Source organism: Xenopus tropicalis, chromosome 4, assembly GCF_000004195.4.
Source record: "Xenopus tropicalis strain Nigerian chromosome 4, UCB_Xtro_10.0, whole genome shotgun sequence".
Taxonomy (NCBI): domain Eukaryota; kingdom Metazoa; phylum Chordata; class Amphibia; order Anura; family Pipidae; genus Xenopus; species Xenopus tropicalis.
This window is the reverse complement of record NC_030680.2, coordinates 83,585,933-83,602,881: the sequence shown is the minus strand read 5'-3', so window position 1 is coordinate 83,602,881 and position 16,949 is coordinate 83,585,933. Positions and strand designations below refer to the sequence as shown.

General features: G+C 38.2%; 1 protein-coding gene across 1 annotated transcript in view; it reads left to right on the top strand.

Annotated features, from left to right (window-relative positions):
• LOC101732940 (interleukin-12 receptor subunit beta-2) overlaps window positions 1-16,404 on the top strand; it is a 36,959-nt gene extending 20,555 nt beyond the window's left edge. Inside the window, exons 9-16 of the mRNA XM_004914317.4 lie at window positions 3,027-3,243; window positions 3,870-4,064; window positions 6,868-6,966; window positions 7,592-7,744; window positions 8,939-9,076; window positions 10,052-10,151; window positions 11,893-11,977; window positions 14,731-16,404. Of these exons, the coding sequence (XP_004914374.2) occupies window positions 3,027-3,243; window positions 3,870-4,064; window positions 6,868-6,966; window positions 7,592-7,744; window positions 8,939-9,076; window positions 10,052-10,151; window positions 11,893-11,977; window positions 14,731-15,219 (1,476 nt within the window). The 3' untranslated portion in view covers window positions 15,220-16,404. The remainder of the gene's footprint in view (window positions 1-3,026; window positions 3,244-3,869; window positions 4,065-6,867; window positions 6,967-7,591; window positions 7,745-8,938; window positions 9,077-10,051; window positions 10,152-11,892; window positions 11,978-14,730) is intronic.
• Window positions 16,405-16,949: the final 545 nt, after the last annotated feature.

The following is a 16,949-nucleotide window of genomic DNA, read 5'->3' as shown; positions in this document are numbered from 1 at the left end:
CACTATAACTATGTATGTTTATAATGTCATTAATAGAAATCCTGCTATTGGCAGCCTCCCCAAACAAAACGCTAAGGTGTAGGCCTTGGGGAATTTTATGTGGTGACAGAATGAGAATTGCCTTATAAATGAGAATCAGGTTGCTCATGTCATGAGGGCCACTATACCAGCTAAATGTTGATTGTTCCCATAAGTCAAAGCCAAAATGCCACACTGAGACTGTCAGGTGATTTTAGTTAGGTTACTTATAACAGAACAAGGTTGTTTTGTTGTACTGATTGCAAATTACCTTTTGTGCAGCACAAGTAATATAATATACATGTCCTTTATTTGCAGATAATGTGAAAATCTTATCATATGCAAAATGGTGCATAAGTTTGCAGACAAATTATAGAAAAAAAAGCATTTAAGTAAACCCAAAAGCATAAACAAATGTTTCCAAACAAATTATTTCCAGTCATTTGAGCTAAGACTCATAACTGGCATCAACTGATCATATTAATGTGGTCACTGTCACTGAATATCATTTACAAATCTGTTGTTACTCATTGTCTTAGATGTGCAATATACGTTATTCCTGTGCAGCACTGGTGACTCAGGTTTTCTGAAAATAGTTTCTTCCTACATTTCTATGAACAAGGTTTCTTTTGTTATCCTGCTATAGTTTAAATTTGCTTACACAGCACTGTGCGTTTGTAAAGCATTAGAAAGAATAAAATGCTACTGAATCATAGTCAAAGGGTACAAATACACACTGGCATGGACTAAAAACCCAAGGATCAAATAGATATCATATAGAATTATACTTTATTTGGCTTCACTTTCAGACAAGAAAAAAAAATGGTGAGACACATCCAGAAGTTTGGACTATGTCTAGTGACCACTAAAAACTAATTTGATGTTAGCAGTAAATGCTATCTGCTTATTGGTTGCTATTGGTCCTAGAATTGGTGCAGATGTTGCACCTGCTACTAAATTAATGTCACAGCATTCATGGAGCACAGTGTAATTATATAATTAAAACTACCATATACTCGAGTATAAGCCGAGTTTTTCAGCACCAAAAATGTGCTTAAAAAGTCACCCTCGGCTTATACTCGGGTATACGGATTTGAAGTCTGTCAGCCGTTGTTACTGGTTGCCCCTTACCTGCACCGACTTCATTCCTCAGAAAAAGCCTTCCATTAGCATTCTCTCAGAGCCGTGGAATATGAGTCTAGATTGGGCATGTGTAGGTTACATTTATATTGGAAGGGGTTTATTTATCCAGGCGCTCCTCCATCTCCAGAGCTCCTTCACCTTCCTCTCTCCGACACTTGACCTACTGACCGGCCAGGATACACATCCAAATTAATTACTGATTCATGAAATCAGGGCCACTGACAGCCACTAAAATCTCACCAATTTGGCACACGATGAAAATGGATAAACTTGCCACAGATCAACTTTCTTATGTAATGTGTCATATACCAATTTTCTAAATTCCTTTGTGAGTTCATTAACTAGGACTTGCCTTATACTCGAGTATATGGATTTGAAGATGTAAGTGTCTGGCATCCGTTGCGCACGTGACCCTAGGCTTATACTCGGGTCAATAATTTTTCCCAGTTTTCTTAGGTAAAATTAGGTCCCTCGGCTTATATTTGGATCGGCTTATACTCGAGTGTATACGGTATACTGTTACAGGGAACTAGGTGTTCTTATAATGCGTTAACGCGTTAATAAAACTCCATTTTTTAACAGATTTTTTTTTATATATTCAAGTTGGCAAGCCAATTTTTGTTTCCCAAGTGCCCTCAGCCTTGTGACTTTGATCTGATAAGCTTTAGTCTTTCTTTACTGCAATCCCTGACACCTAAGACAGGATCTGACTAAACTGATTCTATCCTGTGCAGAATATAGTTCCTTATCTGTCATTGGGCTACTGCATATAGGGAGATTTGGGGTTTGACTGCTGCTGCTGTCAGGGAGAATCAGCTATGATTAACACATCCCTGTCTGCTTGTCACAGCTTCCGATATAAAATTCTTTATGGCTGACGGCGTGGCTGGCTGTGAATATAATATTCTCTGTGGCTGACGGACATGGATAGGTGTTCAATGCGCCATGTTCATCACTCAAATTGTGATGGGGCATTTTAGTTGCCACTAACTCCAGATCCAAAATACATTATACAGTTAAAGGCAGAAGGCACTGACAACCTAAATACATTAAATACAGTGAGAATACAGTATTAAAAACTGTACCATAAAAATCATGACAGTATCTCTTTAAAATTTGCTTATTCTGGAAATATCAGTAGGGCTTCCTGACTCAATGGCAAATTATTGTCTGCTTTTTACAAGCTAATTCATGCTTATTCTGAGAAACCACAGGCAATATGGTTAGATGCAAGAGAATGCTAAAAATACAGATCAAGGTCAGTGAGAACATAGAGTGTCACACCCACCATTCTTTTTCACTTTAATTACTAAACCTGAAAGTATGGATTTTGATAAAATCCTGCTGTGTGCCCAGTAATTCTTTAATGATGCTCACTACCTTTTAAAGATAAAAGGGGCCATGCAACAAATTCTACGCAAAGCCACAATGTTACCTGCTATAGATAATAAGACCAGTAGCAAACATTACACCTTTTTTTAAATATCCCCCAAAAGATCCCATTTTTTTTATAATGAGGGCTATGATGTTGTGGCCCCAGCAGTCACAATAGATAGTTTTAAGAAAGCATTGGATACATTTTTAATAAATTGGAAAATTAAAAGTTCCTTTAATCCCCCATCTGGGACAAAGTGTAGAGAAGTCTCTTTTTACCTTGCCCTGGATTGAGTAAAAGTTAGGCACCCCTGCTTTATATTGTCATTGGTGCTCTGAGGCCATTTTTGTTGTCTTTCTTTACAGTAGGGGTGACATTAGTCTACCTTTTCTATCTTTTTCTTTAAAGGCCTGTACTTTAACAATACTTGTTTGTACACGTATGGGTATATGGGTCACCTACATCTTTTGAGACTTAACCTATCTTTCAGCCCATGAGCCCAACTGAAGCACGAGGCCTGATAGTGCACTATGAAGTGTTATTTTACAGAGGGAGTGACAGGAGCCCAGTGCACAATCACACCTCCAGAGACACTTGGCTCAGCAGAGACATTGAGAGGACAAGATATGTCATAGTGGTGTCAGCTCATAACTCAAAAGGAAACTCCCCTCCCACACACATCACTGTAACCACTGAAGACATTTCAGGTAAATGCTATTCTCAGTTTTATTGTCATACGCCAATTAATTGAAATGCAGTCCAATTTCTTGGATCATTAACCACTTCATTGCTGAAATGGCCTGCAGCTATTGCTTCTTATTATTTTATGTAATGTGTCAGAAAGGAGAAGCCAGTGGCTTTTGGAAAGGTCTCTATTCTGCCTATAAATTCAGATTATATTAGTGTCTATTACAAAATTGCAAGTTTCTTCTCATAATCATTTATATAGAACAGTGTGTTATGCACCATTTTGCATTCATTTATTAATTTATGCCACAACATAGTCCATATAGGTCGGTGCTAGCACAAATGCCATTTGTGGCAAAATATTTTTTATTCATTTACATATTTCTAGTTTTTGCCAGCATTTATTTACAATTTGTTTTACACTTTAGACTTCTCTCATTTGTAACACCTCTACACTGGACCTTTGTTTATTTAATTTTGGGCACTCGATCTGCACCTGGTATCAAATTTATAAGGGAAAATATATATGTCAATATACACACCACTGTTATATAGACACTGATATCCTTTGATAAGTCCTTATTGAATTCTTAACGTGGCCACACATGTAATGTAAGTTATATACAAATATTGTTTTGCAATTAAGGTGTTGCTTTTCCTGTTAATGTGGTGGCTAAATCAAGTGATAATGAAAATATGACTGTTTCCTGGGAAATTCCACAATACGATAAAATCTTAGAAGTGGATTACATAGTGGAATGGAAAGAACAAAGGAAAAAAGATCCAAGTTACACAAACTGGGTGAAAGTTTCCAAGATGAATCACTCTGCAACCATATCAGGTGAGTTATTCTCAATTCTGTTTGCATTAAAGGAAAGCTAATCCCTAAAAAATACATATGGCTAGAAATGCCATATTTTATATACTGAACATATTGTATTAGCCTAAAGGTTTAGCATCTCTACTGCAAAGTTGTCACAGGAGCTCCCCATCTTGGATTTTATTAGATAGTCGGTGACACATTCTCAGTGTGCTCTGGGCAGCTGTTGCGAAGCAAATCTTACAGGTCATTGCAAATAAAGCAGAAAAACAACCTGGCCTGTCATAGGAACTGGTGTCTAATTGTTAAATTCTAATGATAACTCTACTGATAATGATATGATAATGATAACTCTACTATGTTCTACTGTTTAACAATCTGAATTAGTTACTAATTAGAGTTATAGTGAGACATTTATTTTCTATAGATACAGTATATGGTGAGTCTGTCCCTAAGCTCAGGTAATTGACAGCAGCACAGATAAGAAGATGGGGAGCTACTGGGGGTACTTCAAAGGCACAGATCTTCCTTGCTAAAGGGCTGTGGTTCCTTTTAAAGTTCTCCTTTAAAAGACAATGAAAGTCATGTATTGGGGATACTGTTTTATACAGCACCCCCAGCGACTTCAGTTACTAACTTCTCTTTCTGATGGGCAGCTGGGGCTAATACATAGCTGTAGGGCGCATGCTGGATGTCAGTCATTGGAATAGTAGCAGATATGCCTAGATGGTGCTTCAACGGGTAAAAGAGTCTTTATTTGTAGTAGTAGAAGGGAATTATACTGTTAGCTTTAAGCTGCAAAATGTGAGACTGAATATTGAATTACCAACTCTTTAGTGACACCTTATGTAGTACTGATCTAGTACATCTTTATACTTGAGCTGAAACCCAGTGATGTGTTTTCTCCATTCTGCTGCTGCTGAACAACAAATCATTTGTGGAAATAATTAAATTAAAGCCTTTTTTATACAATAAGGCACATGGACAGATCCCCAATCACATCACCCAAACCCACGAAAGGGGCTCCTGATATCCTGTAAACAGTGGCTCAGTACAGAGCTGCACAGCAAGGTTGGGGTAATGTTTGTGCCTGTCAAACATGCTACTTTTTACATAGTGATTGCTATTGTAAATAGTGCCTCTGGAAACTGCCTCTACATTAAATGAATTATTTATAGTGTACCTAAGTAGTGAGAAAAAGAATATTATTTAAGTGTTTTTTACTTTATGTAGCAGTTGGCCTTGTGGTTTAGAAATAACCCAGTTTGGTAACAGGTCATAAACATATTATAGCAATCTGAATCACTGACACATTAATCATCGCAGTTGAAGGCAATATTCAGTGTAAACTATTATTGTATTGTCAGTGTCAACTTACACCTGTTTTCAACATTGGTTTAGTGAATAAGACTTGATCATAATACTTCCTGCCTTTATCTTCAGTTCGAGACAAAAAACAAAAACGAATAAGTGCAAAACAATAATGTAGAAAGTATTTTTATTATTTAACTTCCTAGGCTCTTCAGAGCAGTTGTGGAATATGGTTGCTACCTTTTTTGCTATTAATACCATCCTTTAGGTTGGGGGAAGGCCGGGATGTCACTTTGGGGCAGAAAATGCCAGCTAGGCTGGTTAAATACTGGGCGAAATCGGTGACGTTGCCTTGAGAGGAAACTTTGTTGATTTTGGGGCCGCGCATGCCATCCCACCGGCGATTTACATTCTAGCCGGTGGGATGGCATTTCGGGGGGATTAGTTGCCCGCGACAAGGAAGATTTGTTGCGCGGCGACTAAGCTCCCCGTCTGCCACGGCCCTAAGGGGTAAAACCTTAAGGGCCACACTACTCATAAAAGGGGATTACATCTAACCAGTTTCTTTCTTTCATTCATTGTAGACTACATTTATAATATATAATTGTGTAGTTAGTTGATTAGTTCAATCCAAAATATAAATAAAACACTAAAAACAAGACAATTCTGATTAAATAAAAGAATAGGCAAAATACATTGCCATCACAAGTTCTGTTTATAGATGTATATACATAGATGTATATCACCCATTTAAATAATAATTTCTTTCTGAGTACATGCAAATATGGGATTCCACAAATTTAGAATGATGAGAATCTTGACAATTATCTCATTATGTGCAACTGCTTGAGACGCACACCCTGACACTACTTCTTCATGGATTGACAGCTCATCTAAGGCCCAATGCTCACACACAAACGAGGGGCACACATACATACTACTGTAGGTTGCATTAGTCAGTAAATGGATGAAGTTGTGTCCTTTACTCTGCAGTTACAATTAGAACCTACATTATTTCCTGTCAGGTGATCAGTGAGTGACACACAGAGCATGACAAAATGGTGACTCAAGGCTAAAATGGCAATATCTACTGATGTGTATGACATTTTAATAAAATTATTTAATAGGTCACTTATTAGGATGCAAATTATCCATTGTTTCATTCAGTATAGTATAGTTGCCACTTAAAAGTGGGGTCCTTATAAAACCAGTTCTATCAGTACTATTTTTAAATATTAGTATTACTCCAGTCTATAAAAGAATCGCGCTGCCCTCGGCCCAGCATGGCTAACAGTGGTTTATTGTTAACAGTATTATTAAAAGTTCAAAGTGTCAGAGAGCTTAGGTAATGCTATAGTGTGCAAATTAATGAAGACAAACACACAAAGCCGCTTTGAAAGTGATATTGACTGAATTCCTGTCACTATCAGGGATGTGTCAGTATCACTTTAATTCAGCTGCACCAGGCTTACAATTTCTTTTATTCACTTCATTACTTTTTTTATTTATTTAGACATAAGTCCCTATGTGTGTTATGAATTCCGAGTGTATCCTCTCCGGGATGGAAGAGCTGGAATACCTACTATGACTACAGGTTCTATCAAACAGGAAGGTATCTATGAATTCCAAACTTACTGTGCATTGGCTTAGCCAGTTTCAAGACAGATATAATTTATCATCAAGATCCCAAGAGGGTATGAGGTAGACTGCTGGGTCTCAATGCTGACCTTCCTATAGATTATTAAAAGGACCAGAGTATTCTGTAGCAACCAATAGTACAGTGATCAAAATGTGTTGATTAGTTGCTATTGGTAACTGCATGGTACACATGAATCTTGTGCTAGTAAAGCAGCCTGAAGGAGCCCTTCAGCTCACTGTGTTATAGACACAATAGGACAGCCATAAAACAATCTATAAACTTTGGGTAATATCTGAAGAAATACTATTTCATTATACTGTGTGTTTGTAGATATGTGTGTGATGGGTTTAATATTAACCCTTGACCAGTGTTTTACCATTTTGACCAATAAAAAAGAGAAAGGAAGTCTGGTGTGATTATGTTGTGCAATAGAGTAGAGGCAAGAACACTGATAACAGGGTGAGTCCATCTCACTTTCTCAGGTGAAGATGTGATTATGCTGTGCTTGTACCTTTTTTACCTATAAAATTATATATCCTAAATAGCAATTCATTTGTATATCTGCTCTGTATTCTGACACAGCACTTTTCCTCCCCAGCTCCTCAAGTTGATCCTGAGTTTCATTATGAAGTACAGAAACTTAACAGCATATTGGTCACATGGAAGGAGATCCCGCCAGACAAACAGAGAGGATGTATTGTGGAGTACACCATATACATGCAAAACATGTCTTCATCTAAGCAATTTAAAGGTAAGTTATCACTTTGTGTAGAGCTCTTTAATAAATTAGGATGGCCCTGGGCCCAGGGGAATGACAGTAGAAACAGTTGAGTCGTAGGCTATGTGGTTGGCAGGTCATAAGTGTAGAGGGCCCAGTAAGATTCTGAATGATGCATTATTTCACTATATGTGTGCTAAACCTACAATCTTTCCCAATGAGAAAGCAAATACTTCCACTGAACAATTTCAGTTGGGGCAGGCAGTATAACAGGTATGGATGATTCAATAAAATAAATACAAAAAATAAATGTGGGTTTTATGTTTAGTTTGCAAAGGACTTCTGTTATACAGCTTTTTATGTGTGGGTGACAGGCCAAATCATTGTAACTAATCATTTACCTAAATCTCCTAAAAATGCCTTGCATTTTACTTACCTTTGGGTCTTAGCGAGTAAAACACATTACTCTTGGATCATTATGAGTAATGGGAATATATATATCTATATATATATATATATATATAAACTTGTATATTGTGAATCATTACTTTATCCATTAAAGATCCAATACCTACTATTACCCTAGGGGTGTTTATATATTTGAATGTATTTATTGTAGCTACGCTTTGCAACAAGGGTTCCTTTTTTCATCTTTTCCTTGCACTTTAAAAGGGAACTAAAATGTCTACATTCAAATTTTGATATGGTAACCTTAGCACAGTAAGTTATACTATTTATCTCCTAGCGGGGAGGTGCTTTTACAAGTTTTGCATTTTTCCTGGAACTATCTTGATCCAAAAGTCAATTTGCTTAATGAGTTAATATGATCTGCTGATGTGGTGCCATAACTAGAAGCTCATTTTTAGGGCAACCACATGTAAAATTTAACTGCGGGCAGAAAATCTCCCCGAAATATTTTCCCACCGGAGGGAAAGCATACATGTCACTTTTTTAATGCTGCCTGAAATTGTATTGCAAGGAAACTTCAGGCGACTTTGGAAAAACAAAGCGCCACGTAATCTTTACCACTGGCGATTAACATTATTGCCGGGGGGAAAGCATTCTGGGGAGATTAGACGCCTGCGGTAGTGAAGATTTATACTACTTTTAGATAATCTCCCTGTGTGCAAGTACCCTAAGGCCCTGTAAATTTAGTAAGATACTGTAAGTAATGATACATTCCCCACTTACTATTTTACTTTTTTAATCTCTGTATGATTTCCTTAGTTCCAGCTAATCAGTCCATGAAACATCAGTACAAGATCCCAAACATTCAGCAAAATGTGCGATATGTCTTTAGAATGAGTGCTTCAACTACAGCTGGGGAAAGCCCTAGAAACTTATGGAAGGAAATATATTCTGATGGTAAGAATACTGTGGAAAGCATTTCTGCATAACATTAAAACTGTCTGGGAACTTATGATAAGGTATCTCTTAATATATATATATGAAATTATATTTTACCTATAAAGATAATACCTTGAAGTAGCAAATATTATATAACCTGTTCTGGCACAAAAAACTTAAAAAGGGTAACTAAAGCCCCAGTTTGAATTTATGTATTAGGTGTACAAATAACAGAGCAGTTTAGCTTGCACACCAGGTCTGTAAATACTGCCCATGCAGGCTGTGCTTACTGTTTCGCCAACATCTCAGACCACTGGTCTGCCCTTAGTACATTCTGGCAAATCCATGCATTGAAATTCATTTTCAGAGCATTTATAAAGGACACAGTCTGGTTGCCATAGTACACAAACATTTCTAACTCTGAGGTCCCAGATATCAAAGCTTGGAGTCAGAGAGTTGATTTGCATGCCGTATATACATCTGTGTGGATACCTCACATATATATATATAGCTATATAATAGATATCTATATAGATATAATAATATATAAATATAATAATATATTCAAGTGATTGACAATATGATTGGCATTTATAACAGCTTGATAGAGTGGATGTCTGCATAGACTTTTCTGCAGGATATTATTTAATCTGCAAGTGATCAGATCAGATATCAAGAGAAGGAATTTTCATTGCCCACCTTGAGAAATCAGTCTGTAACTCACAATGTGATTTAGAAGTTTGCAGCAGGAAAACCATTTTAGGAGAATAAATTTAAAAATAAAATATTGTATTACTAAAAGTGGCAAGGTGCAATGTGCAAAAAAGGGTTCAGGAGCCATGTTTTTGACTTTGCTCCTTGCCTCCATGGATACATGGAACCACTGTGTGCAGGAGGGGCAAGATGGTGGGCAGCACATAGGTGCCTGTAATTTCATTTTCTTAGGCGTTTGTGTATTTCCTACTGTATTTTATGAGTGCGATGTGTTTGCAGGAGAAGCTTCCAATCAAGAGCTGCTGTATTTATGTGTAATAATCCCACCATTTGTATTTATGTTGTTCTGCCTATGTTCCATACCATCATTAAGAGAAAGGTCAGTATACAAAGTTTACAAATGAAATAAAGAGCTATATGATACCATGATTCTTATAGATGTATAGAAAATTTTTCTGAAAAATAAGGAGAACAGGACATGAAGAGAAACCACAGAGCTGTGGCTCCTCTTAACATTATTTTGTTTGACTAAGGGCTCTGGCACACGGGGAGATTAGTCGCCCGCGACAAATCTCCTGTGTCTCGGGCGACTAATCTCCCCGGATTGCCATCCCACTGGCGAAAATGTAAATCGCGGGTGGGATGGCATACGTGGCGGCGCGATTTCACTGAAATCGAGCAAGTTTCCTCTTGAGGCAACTTGCGCGATTTCACTGAAATTGTGCTGCCGCGTATGCCATCCCACCGGTGATTTACATTTTCGCCGGTGGGATAGCAATCCGGGGAGATTAGTCGCCCGAGACACAGGAGATTTGTTGCGGGGGACTAATCTCCCCGTGTGCCAGAGCCCTAAAGGAAAATTTTCACCAGGACAATTAATCATCAGTCCACCTGGATTTCAAGACAAAGGGGCATATTTATTAACATTAAAGACAAACATCACCTGTGATTTTACTCATCAGCACCAAATCAGCAATTAGATTTGAATGGTCACCTAAAACAAAAGCAATTATCTGATTGGGCAAAGTCACCAATAAGGTTTGTTTCCAGTGTTAATAAATGCACCCGTAAGACTGTTCGGCCGCCTGCTGACCACATGTGCCCAGATAGTCGAGCAGTATGGCTGAATTTGGCATGTATGGCTAGCTTAAGGAATTCGTTTTTTTTTTTTTCAAGAGAAACCTTATATTTATTACCTGTTTGCGCTCATGAGAAACTATAGCCATGAATATACTGTATAAAGATATAGGGGTCATTTACAACCCACAAGTGCAACTTTGCTGCAGTCAGTTGCCCCCCAAAAAAGGTATTCTTTAAAGCCAACCATGCAATGTAATGCCTAACCTTATGGATGTAACCTATTTAAACCATCCATCCTATGGACAAACAGGTTGCTGTATAACAGACCACAGCTTTTATTAACAAAATTGCTATTGAACAACAATGTAACAGCTACAGATCAACCTAAACTAAACCTATACTAGCCCACATGTACCTTACTGTCCTCTCCACCTGATCTTCTACTTTCTTTCTCCTCCTGCAACCCTAACTATTAACCCCACACTGACCAAAGCTGTCATAACACAAGCTGTATTATCAATATATAAATTAATATAAAGAACTCTAAAGTTAAAATAAGAGTAAATTCACTCATTACTAGTGAATATAATGGGGACATTATTAACTTCACTGATGTAGGGACAGATGTTAAGTGCTGTGGAATATGTTAGTGCTATATACAAATAAACAATAATAATATTAGTAATAAGGCAGGAGCTTTATGAACAGGTTCCCTAGGATTATTTAATTCTTCCTGATTTTGAGAAGCTCTTGCATACAACATGGTATGTACTCACAGGAACAATGTAATATATTTCATGTAATGAAGCTTGCTATCTTTGATAGCTATGATACTAAGGTGACTGAAATTAAGTAAGGATCATCTTACAAAGCCCAAACAGCACCCCCCCACCACCACCACCAGCCCAATGAATAGTGACTGTCACTTGCCAGAATCCAGAGATTGCCAGTGCGGGTGGGACTTCAACCCCCAGTATCCTGACAATACTATGCTTAGGTAATGGGGTCAAGGTTAACTTCTTATATCATTTATCTCCTAGATTGAAGTGTTTTCTCTACACGTGCAACAAGAAAGTTCCTGATCCAGCAAATTGCCATTGGGCTTCTGAATTTACAAACCACAAGGTAAATAAAACATGTTCTTATGTATTAATAGTTAAATGTTTTTACCCTGTCAGCTAATCTACTCATCCATATATGCAGTAACATTATAGATGTAAAAGAGTCAGATGTTTTCTGTAAAAGCACCTACTTTTTGGGGGAAAAAAATACCAGAGATGCAAGGAGAAAAATCTAAAAAAAAAAAAAAAATTATTATAATGCTAAAAAGGTTTAGTTGCTAATATTGGTGCTAATGATTTTACCATTTTTGTTCATGGAGTGAAAGCACCTGTTTTGTTTCAGCTGCACTCGAGTAGTATTTTGGGATCAAATGTGACCCCCCTCCCACCCCTTCCCACAGATAAAAAGGCCTGTAAAATGAGCTGTGCTGCTGGCAGTCAGAGATAGGGAGCAGCTCTACATGAAACAAACATTTTTTGTCCTTGAAGGGCATGTAAGTGCAACCTTTTCACACGTGCCACCCTCTTCAATATAAGTGCGCTTAATTTCCTAATTTGCACAGATCCTTGTGCCTCCTGTATTTGTGTGTAATTATGTTGAACTGTGTATTTGTAGAAACCATGGTGTATTGCACCAATACTGTGTACAATGGACAAATGTCTCCAGGGGACAAAAAGGCACCAGTCTGTCTTTCAGTGAAATGTTTTTGGTAGGTCCACCTGTCAACAAAAACCCCATCGATGAATTGTTCTTGGTTGGGCTACATGCAACTGTTCACGTGTAAAGAGTTGCCTGGCTGTTACCTCTTGTTTAGGTACTGTATACCTCCTATGCCAATCCCATGCCTGTGTGCTTTACCCACTTACCAAACAGTTACATTAGAACTCCTGCAAGTCCTCCCTGTGTGTAATTTTGTATTCTGTAAGACTGTACAGCGCTGCGTACCCTTGTGGCGCTTTATAAATAAAGTTATACATACATACATACAGTGGTGTGAAAAACTATTTGCCCCCTTCCTGATTTCGTATTCTTTTGCATGTTTGTCACACAAAATGTTTCTGATCATCAAACACATTTAACTATTAGTCAAAGATAACACAAGTAAACACAAAATGCAGTTTTTAAATGAGGGTTTTTATTATTTAGGGAGAAAAAAAATCCAAACCTACATGGCCCTGTGTGAAAAAGTAATTGCCCCTGAACCTAATAACTGGTTGGGCCACCCTTAGCAGCAATAACTGCAATCAAGCGTTTGCGATAACTTGCAACGAGTCTTTTACAGCGCTCTGGAGGAATTTTGGCCCACTCATCTTTGCAGAATTGTTGTAATTCAGCTTTATTTGAGGGTTTTCTAGCATGAACCGCCTTTTTAAGGTCATGCCACAACATCTCAATAGGATTCAGGTCAGGACTTTGACTAGGCCACTCCAAAGTCTTCATTTTGTTTTTCTTCAGCCACTCAGAGGTGGATTTGCTGGTGTGTTTTGGGTCATTGTCCTGCTGCAGCACCCAAGATCGCTTCAGCTTGAGTTGACGAACAGATGGCCGGACATTCTCCTTCAGGATTTTTTGGTAGACAGTAGAATTCATGGTTCCATCTATCACAGCAAGCCTTCCAGGTCCTGAAGCAGCAAAACAACCCCAGACCATCACACTACCACCACCATATTTTACTGTTGGTATGATGTTCTTTTTCTGAAATGCTGTGTTACTTTTACGCCAGATGTAACGGGACACGCACCTTCCAAAAAGTTCAACTTTTGTCTCGTCGGTCCACAAGGTATTTTCCCAAAAGTCTTGGCAATCATTGAGATGTTTTTTAGCAAAATTGAGACGAGCCTTAATGTTTTTGCTTAAAAGTGGTTTGCGCCGTTTTTGCCCAGTCTCTTTCTTATGGTGGAGTCGTGAACACTGCCCTTAATTGAGGCAAGTGAGGCCTGCAGTTCTTTAGATGTTGTCCTGGGGTCTTTTGTGGCCTCTCGGATGAGTTGTCTCTGTGCTCTTGGGGTAATTTTGGTCGGCCGGCCACTCCTGGGAAGGTTCACCACTGTTCCATGTTTTTGCCATTTGTGGATAATGGCTCTCACTGTGGTTCGCTGGAGTCCCAAAGCTTTAGAAATGGCTTTATAACCTTTACCAGACTGATAGATCTCAATTACTTTTGTTCTCATTTGATCCTGAATTTCTTTGGATCTTGGCATGATGTCTAGCTTTTGAGGTGCTTTTGGGCTACTTTTCTGTGTCAGGTAGCTCCTATTTAAGTGATTTCTTGATTGAAACAGGTGTGGCAGTAATCAGGCCTGGGGGTGACTACAGAAATTGAACTCAGGTGTGATAAACCACAGTTAAGTTATTTTTTAACAAGGGGGGCAATCACTTTTTCACACAGGGCCATGTAGATTTTGAGTTTTTTTTCTCCCTTAATAACGTAAACCTTCATTTAAAAACTGCATTTTGTGTTCAATTATGTTATCTTTGACTAATAGTTACCAGTTTTTGATGAGCAGAAACATTTAAGTGTGACAAACATGCAAAAGAATAAGAAATCAGGAAGGGGGCAAATAGTTTTTCACACCACTGTATATACAAGTCTGGTGCCTGCCCAGTCAGTAGTGGGAGAGTGAACATGATGGGGGAGTAGCAACACTAGTATGGGCAGGAGGCAAGTTTCCAGAACAGCCCAGGAAGCTCTTCTTCAGCCCCTGATTATGGACGTTTATGCTATTTTAAACTTTTACAGATTTGTGGATGGCTTTATATTTGTATGCAAGGAAAATGTGTTACTTGTGCGTTTTTTTTTTTTTTTTTTTTTAAAGGACAAAATGGAACAGTTTCCTAGCCCCTTAACAAGTACATCGACCTATGATGAAACGGAGACCTTGGAGGTAGACGAGATTGACAGCGATGATGAAGCACAGTTTTCGCCTCCTATGTATATCATTACTAAAGCAGAATCTGAAACCAATAAAGCATTGCGTGCTGAGAAAATCCACATATCCACAACAGAGGCAGAAGCTCCCATGATGCCCAACCTGTCTATTCTGCCCTCAGAAAGTTGTTGTTACAAGTCTTTACAGCCTAAAGAACTTGTCAGTACAGAACATGTATCAGATTACTTGGTTAACCAAGAAATTACTGTGGACTATCTGCCCACAGACATAGTGAGCAGCAATAGTGAAAACGAGGAGGAGTGCATTAAAGGTGAAATGCTGTCTCTAGAATTTGTTTTGCCCAAACTCCATGTAAGTAAAGGGATGCTTAGGCTGGATGCTGTGAAAATCCGTTCAATTGATATACCAGAATGAGCAGTTTATACATTAGTAGTAGAATATTTTTACACCCTGGATTTTTTTTGTATGGATTACAGGAGAAACCTTGGTCAGGAGAGTGCCCTGCCTGGACTTGGCCCACTGCCATGCTATAAAAGACTTTAAGGACCTTATGTCGGGCTCCCATGCATGATTGAGGAGTTAAAATAAATTATATATGCTATGCTTGGACCAAATTTGGGAAAGGATAAGGCAGGAGCCAGGTGTTATATGCATTAGACATTTCTTAAAGATCTAATTTGTGGTTGTGTTTAAAAAAGAAATAAAAATAATGTACTGTTTTCAAAATTTGCATGCACACAGTTTAAGGGATCATTGTTCCCACACAAATAAGCAAATGACTGGGTGAGATTCCTGATCTTTCCAGTTACCCAGAAACCACAGCAACCTGTGGCCAAAGAAAAGGTATCTGCCTTAACTAGAATTAGTAACTCTTGTATCTCACAGGATTCCCAGGTATGAAAACTTGCTTTCTTTGGAAGAAAATCTAAAAAAAAAAAATTCTTGTTGCAAATGAATCAGGCACACTAAACAGCTTTTGGCAGAATCCTCCCCACCCCTAGAAGCTAAGCATGTAGACATGCTGCACTATATGGGACTTCACTAGTTTAAAGTTAGGGTTGGTTGCCAAAAAGGTTAACGGCTAAGCACTTCGATTGGTGTGTTCCCGATACTTACCCTGAGAATATTGTAAACATCTATAATTAAAAGGGGATCAATTCCCCATATAATGTAAAAACTTAACTGATACTTACCAAAGATATTGCCTCCGAGGAAGTGGAAATAGCAGCAAAAGGAAAAATTCCCCTAAATATTGCAAATATTTATTTGACGCTGTGATAAGGGGCTCTGCACAATTAATAAGTACGAGTATGTAATCCTGAGAAAGAAAGTCAGGAAAGCCCTAAACTAATAGAGCAAATCCTTTTCAGTATTTTCTCATGTCCCTTAAAATTGCTACATTGTCACTATATGGTAGCTTGCTAAAAGGTAGTTTGTTACACTAAGATTGTAACATTTCAGCTTAATTGAGCTGACAGAAATCCCCTAACAGACATAAGGCTATTCTTTGTTTTAGTCTTTCCTTTTTTCCCTTAAATTTGTGTATTTTAACCACACGATTTTAAAGTAATATTAAATAAAGGTTATTTTATGGTCCAAGGTGGTGTGCCTTGATTATGTGTGCCTGTGCTTATTGTAAATTATACTAATTGTATACATACAAGTGCACCCAGGTGCGAGGTTAACTTCACTAATACTAGTTAGTTAGTTGATCCAGTAACTCATATTAGAGCAGCAATAGAAAGTTGGCAATCACAAAAGAAGTTCTTTACATGTGTGCTGACAGGGTGCCACGCAACCAGCGTTACCTTTTTGTCTGACTCCCCCAGGTGCAACCAACACCCACTAAAGGTTAGTTACACGTGTACTGCAGGGAGGGAAAGAGAATGAAGCGAGCAAGCACTTGAGGGATAGCTCCAGGCACCCAGTGGAAGAACTTCATACTATAAGTGACCACTTACCTGCAAATCTAGTTCTGATGCCTCCTGAAGCAGGGAGTTATCATAGGGGTGGGGGGGGGGGGGCCTCCAAAGCCAGCAAATGAAAGTCTTAAACTCAAATATACCAGAAATTTAGGTAAACCCAGTTCAAAATGTAATCCATTCCCCCCTTAAATCCCTGGATTTCAATTCCACCAAACTGAA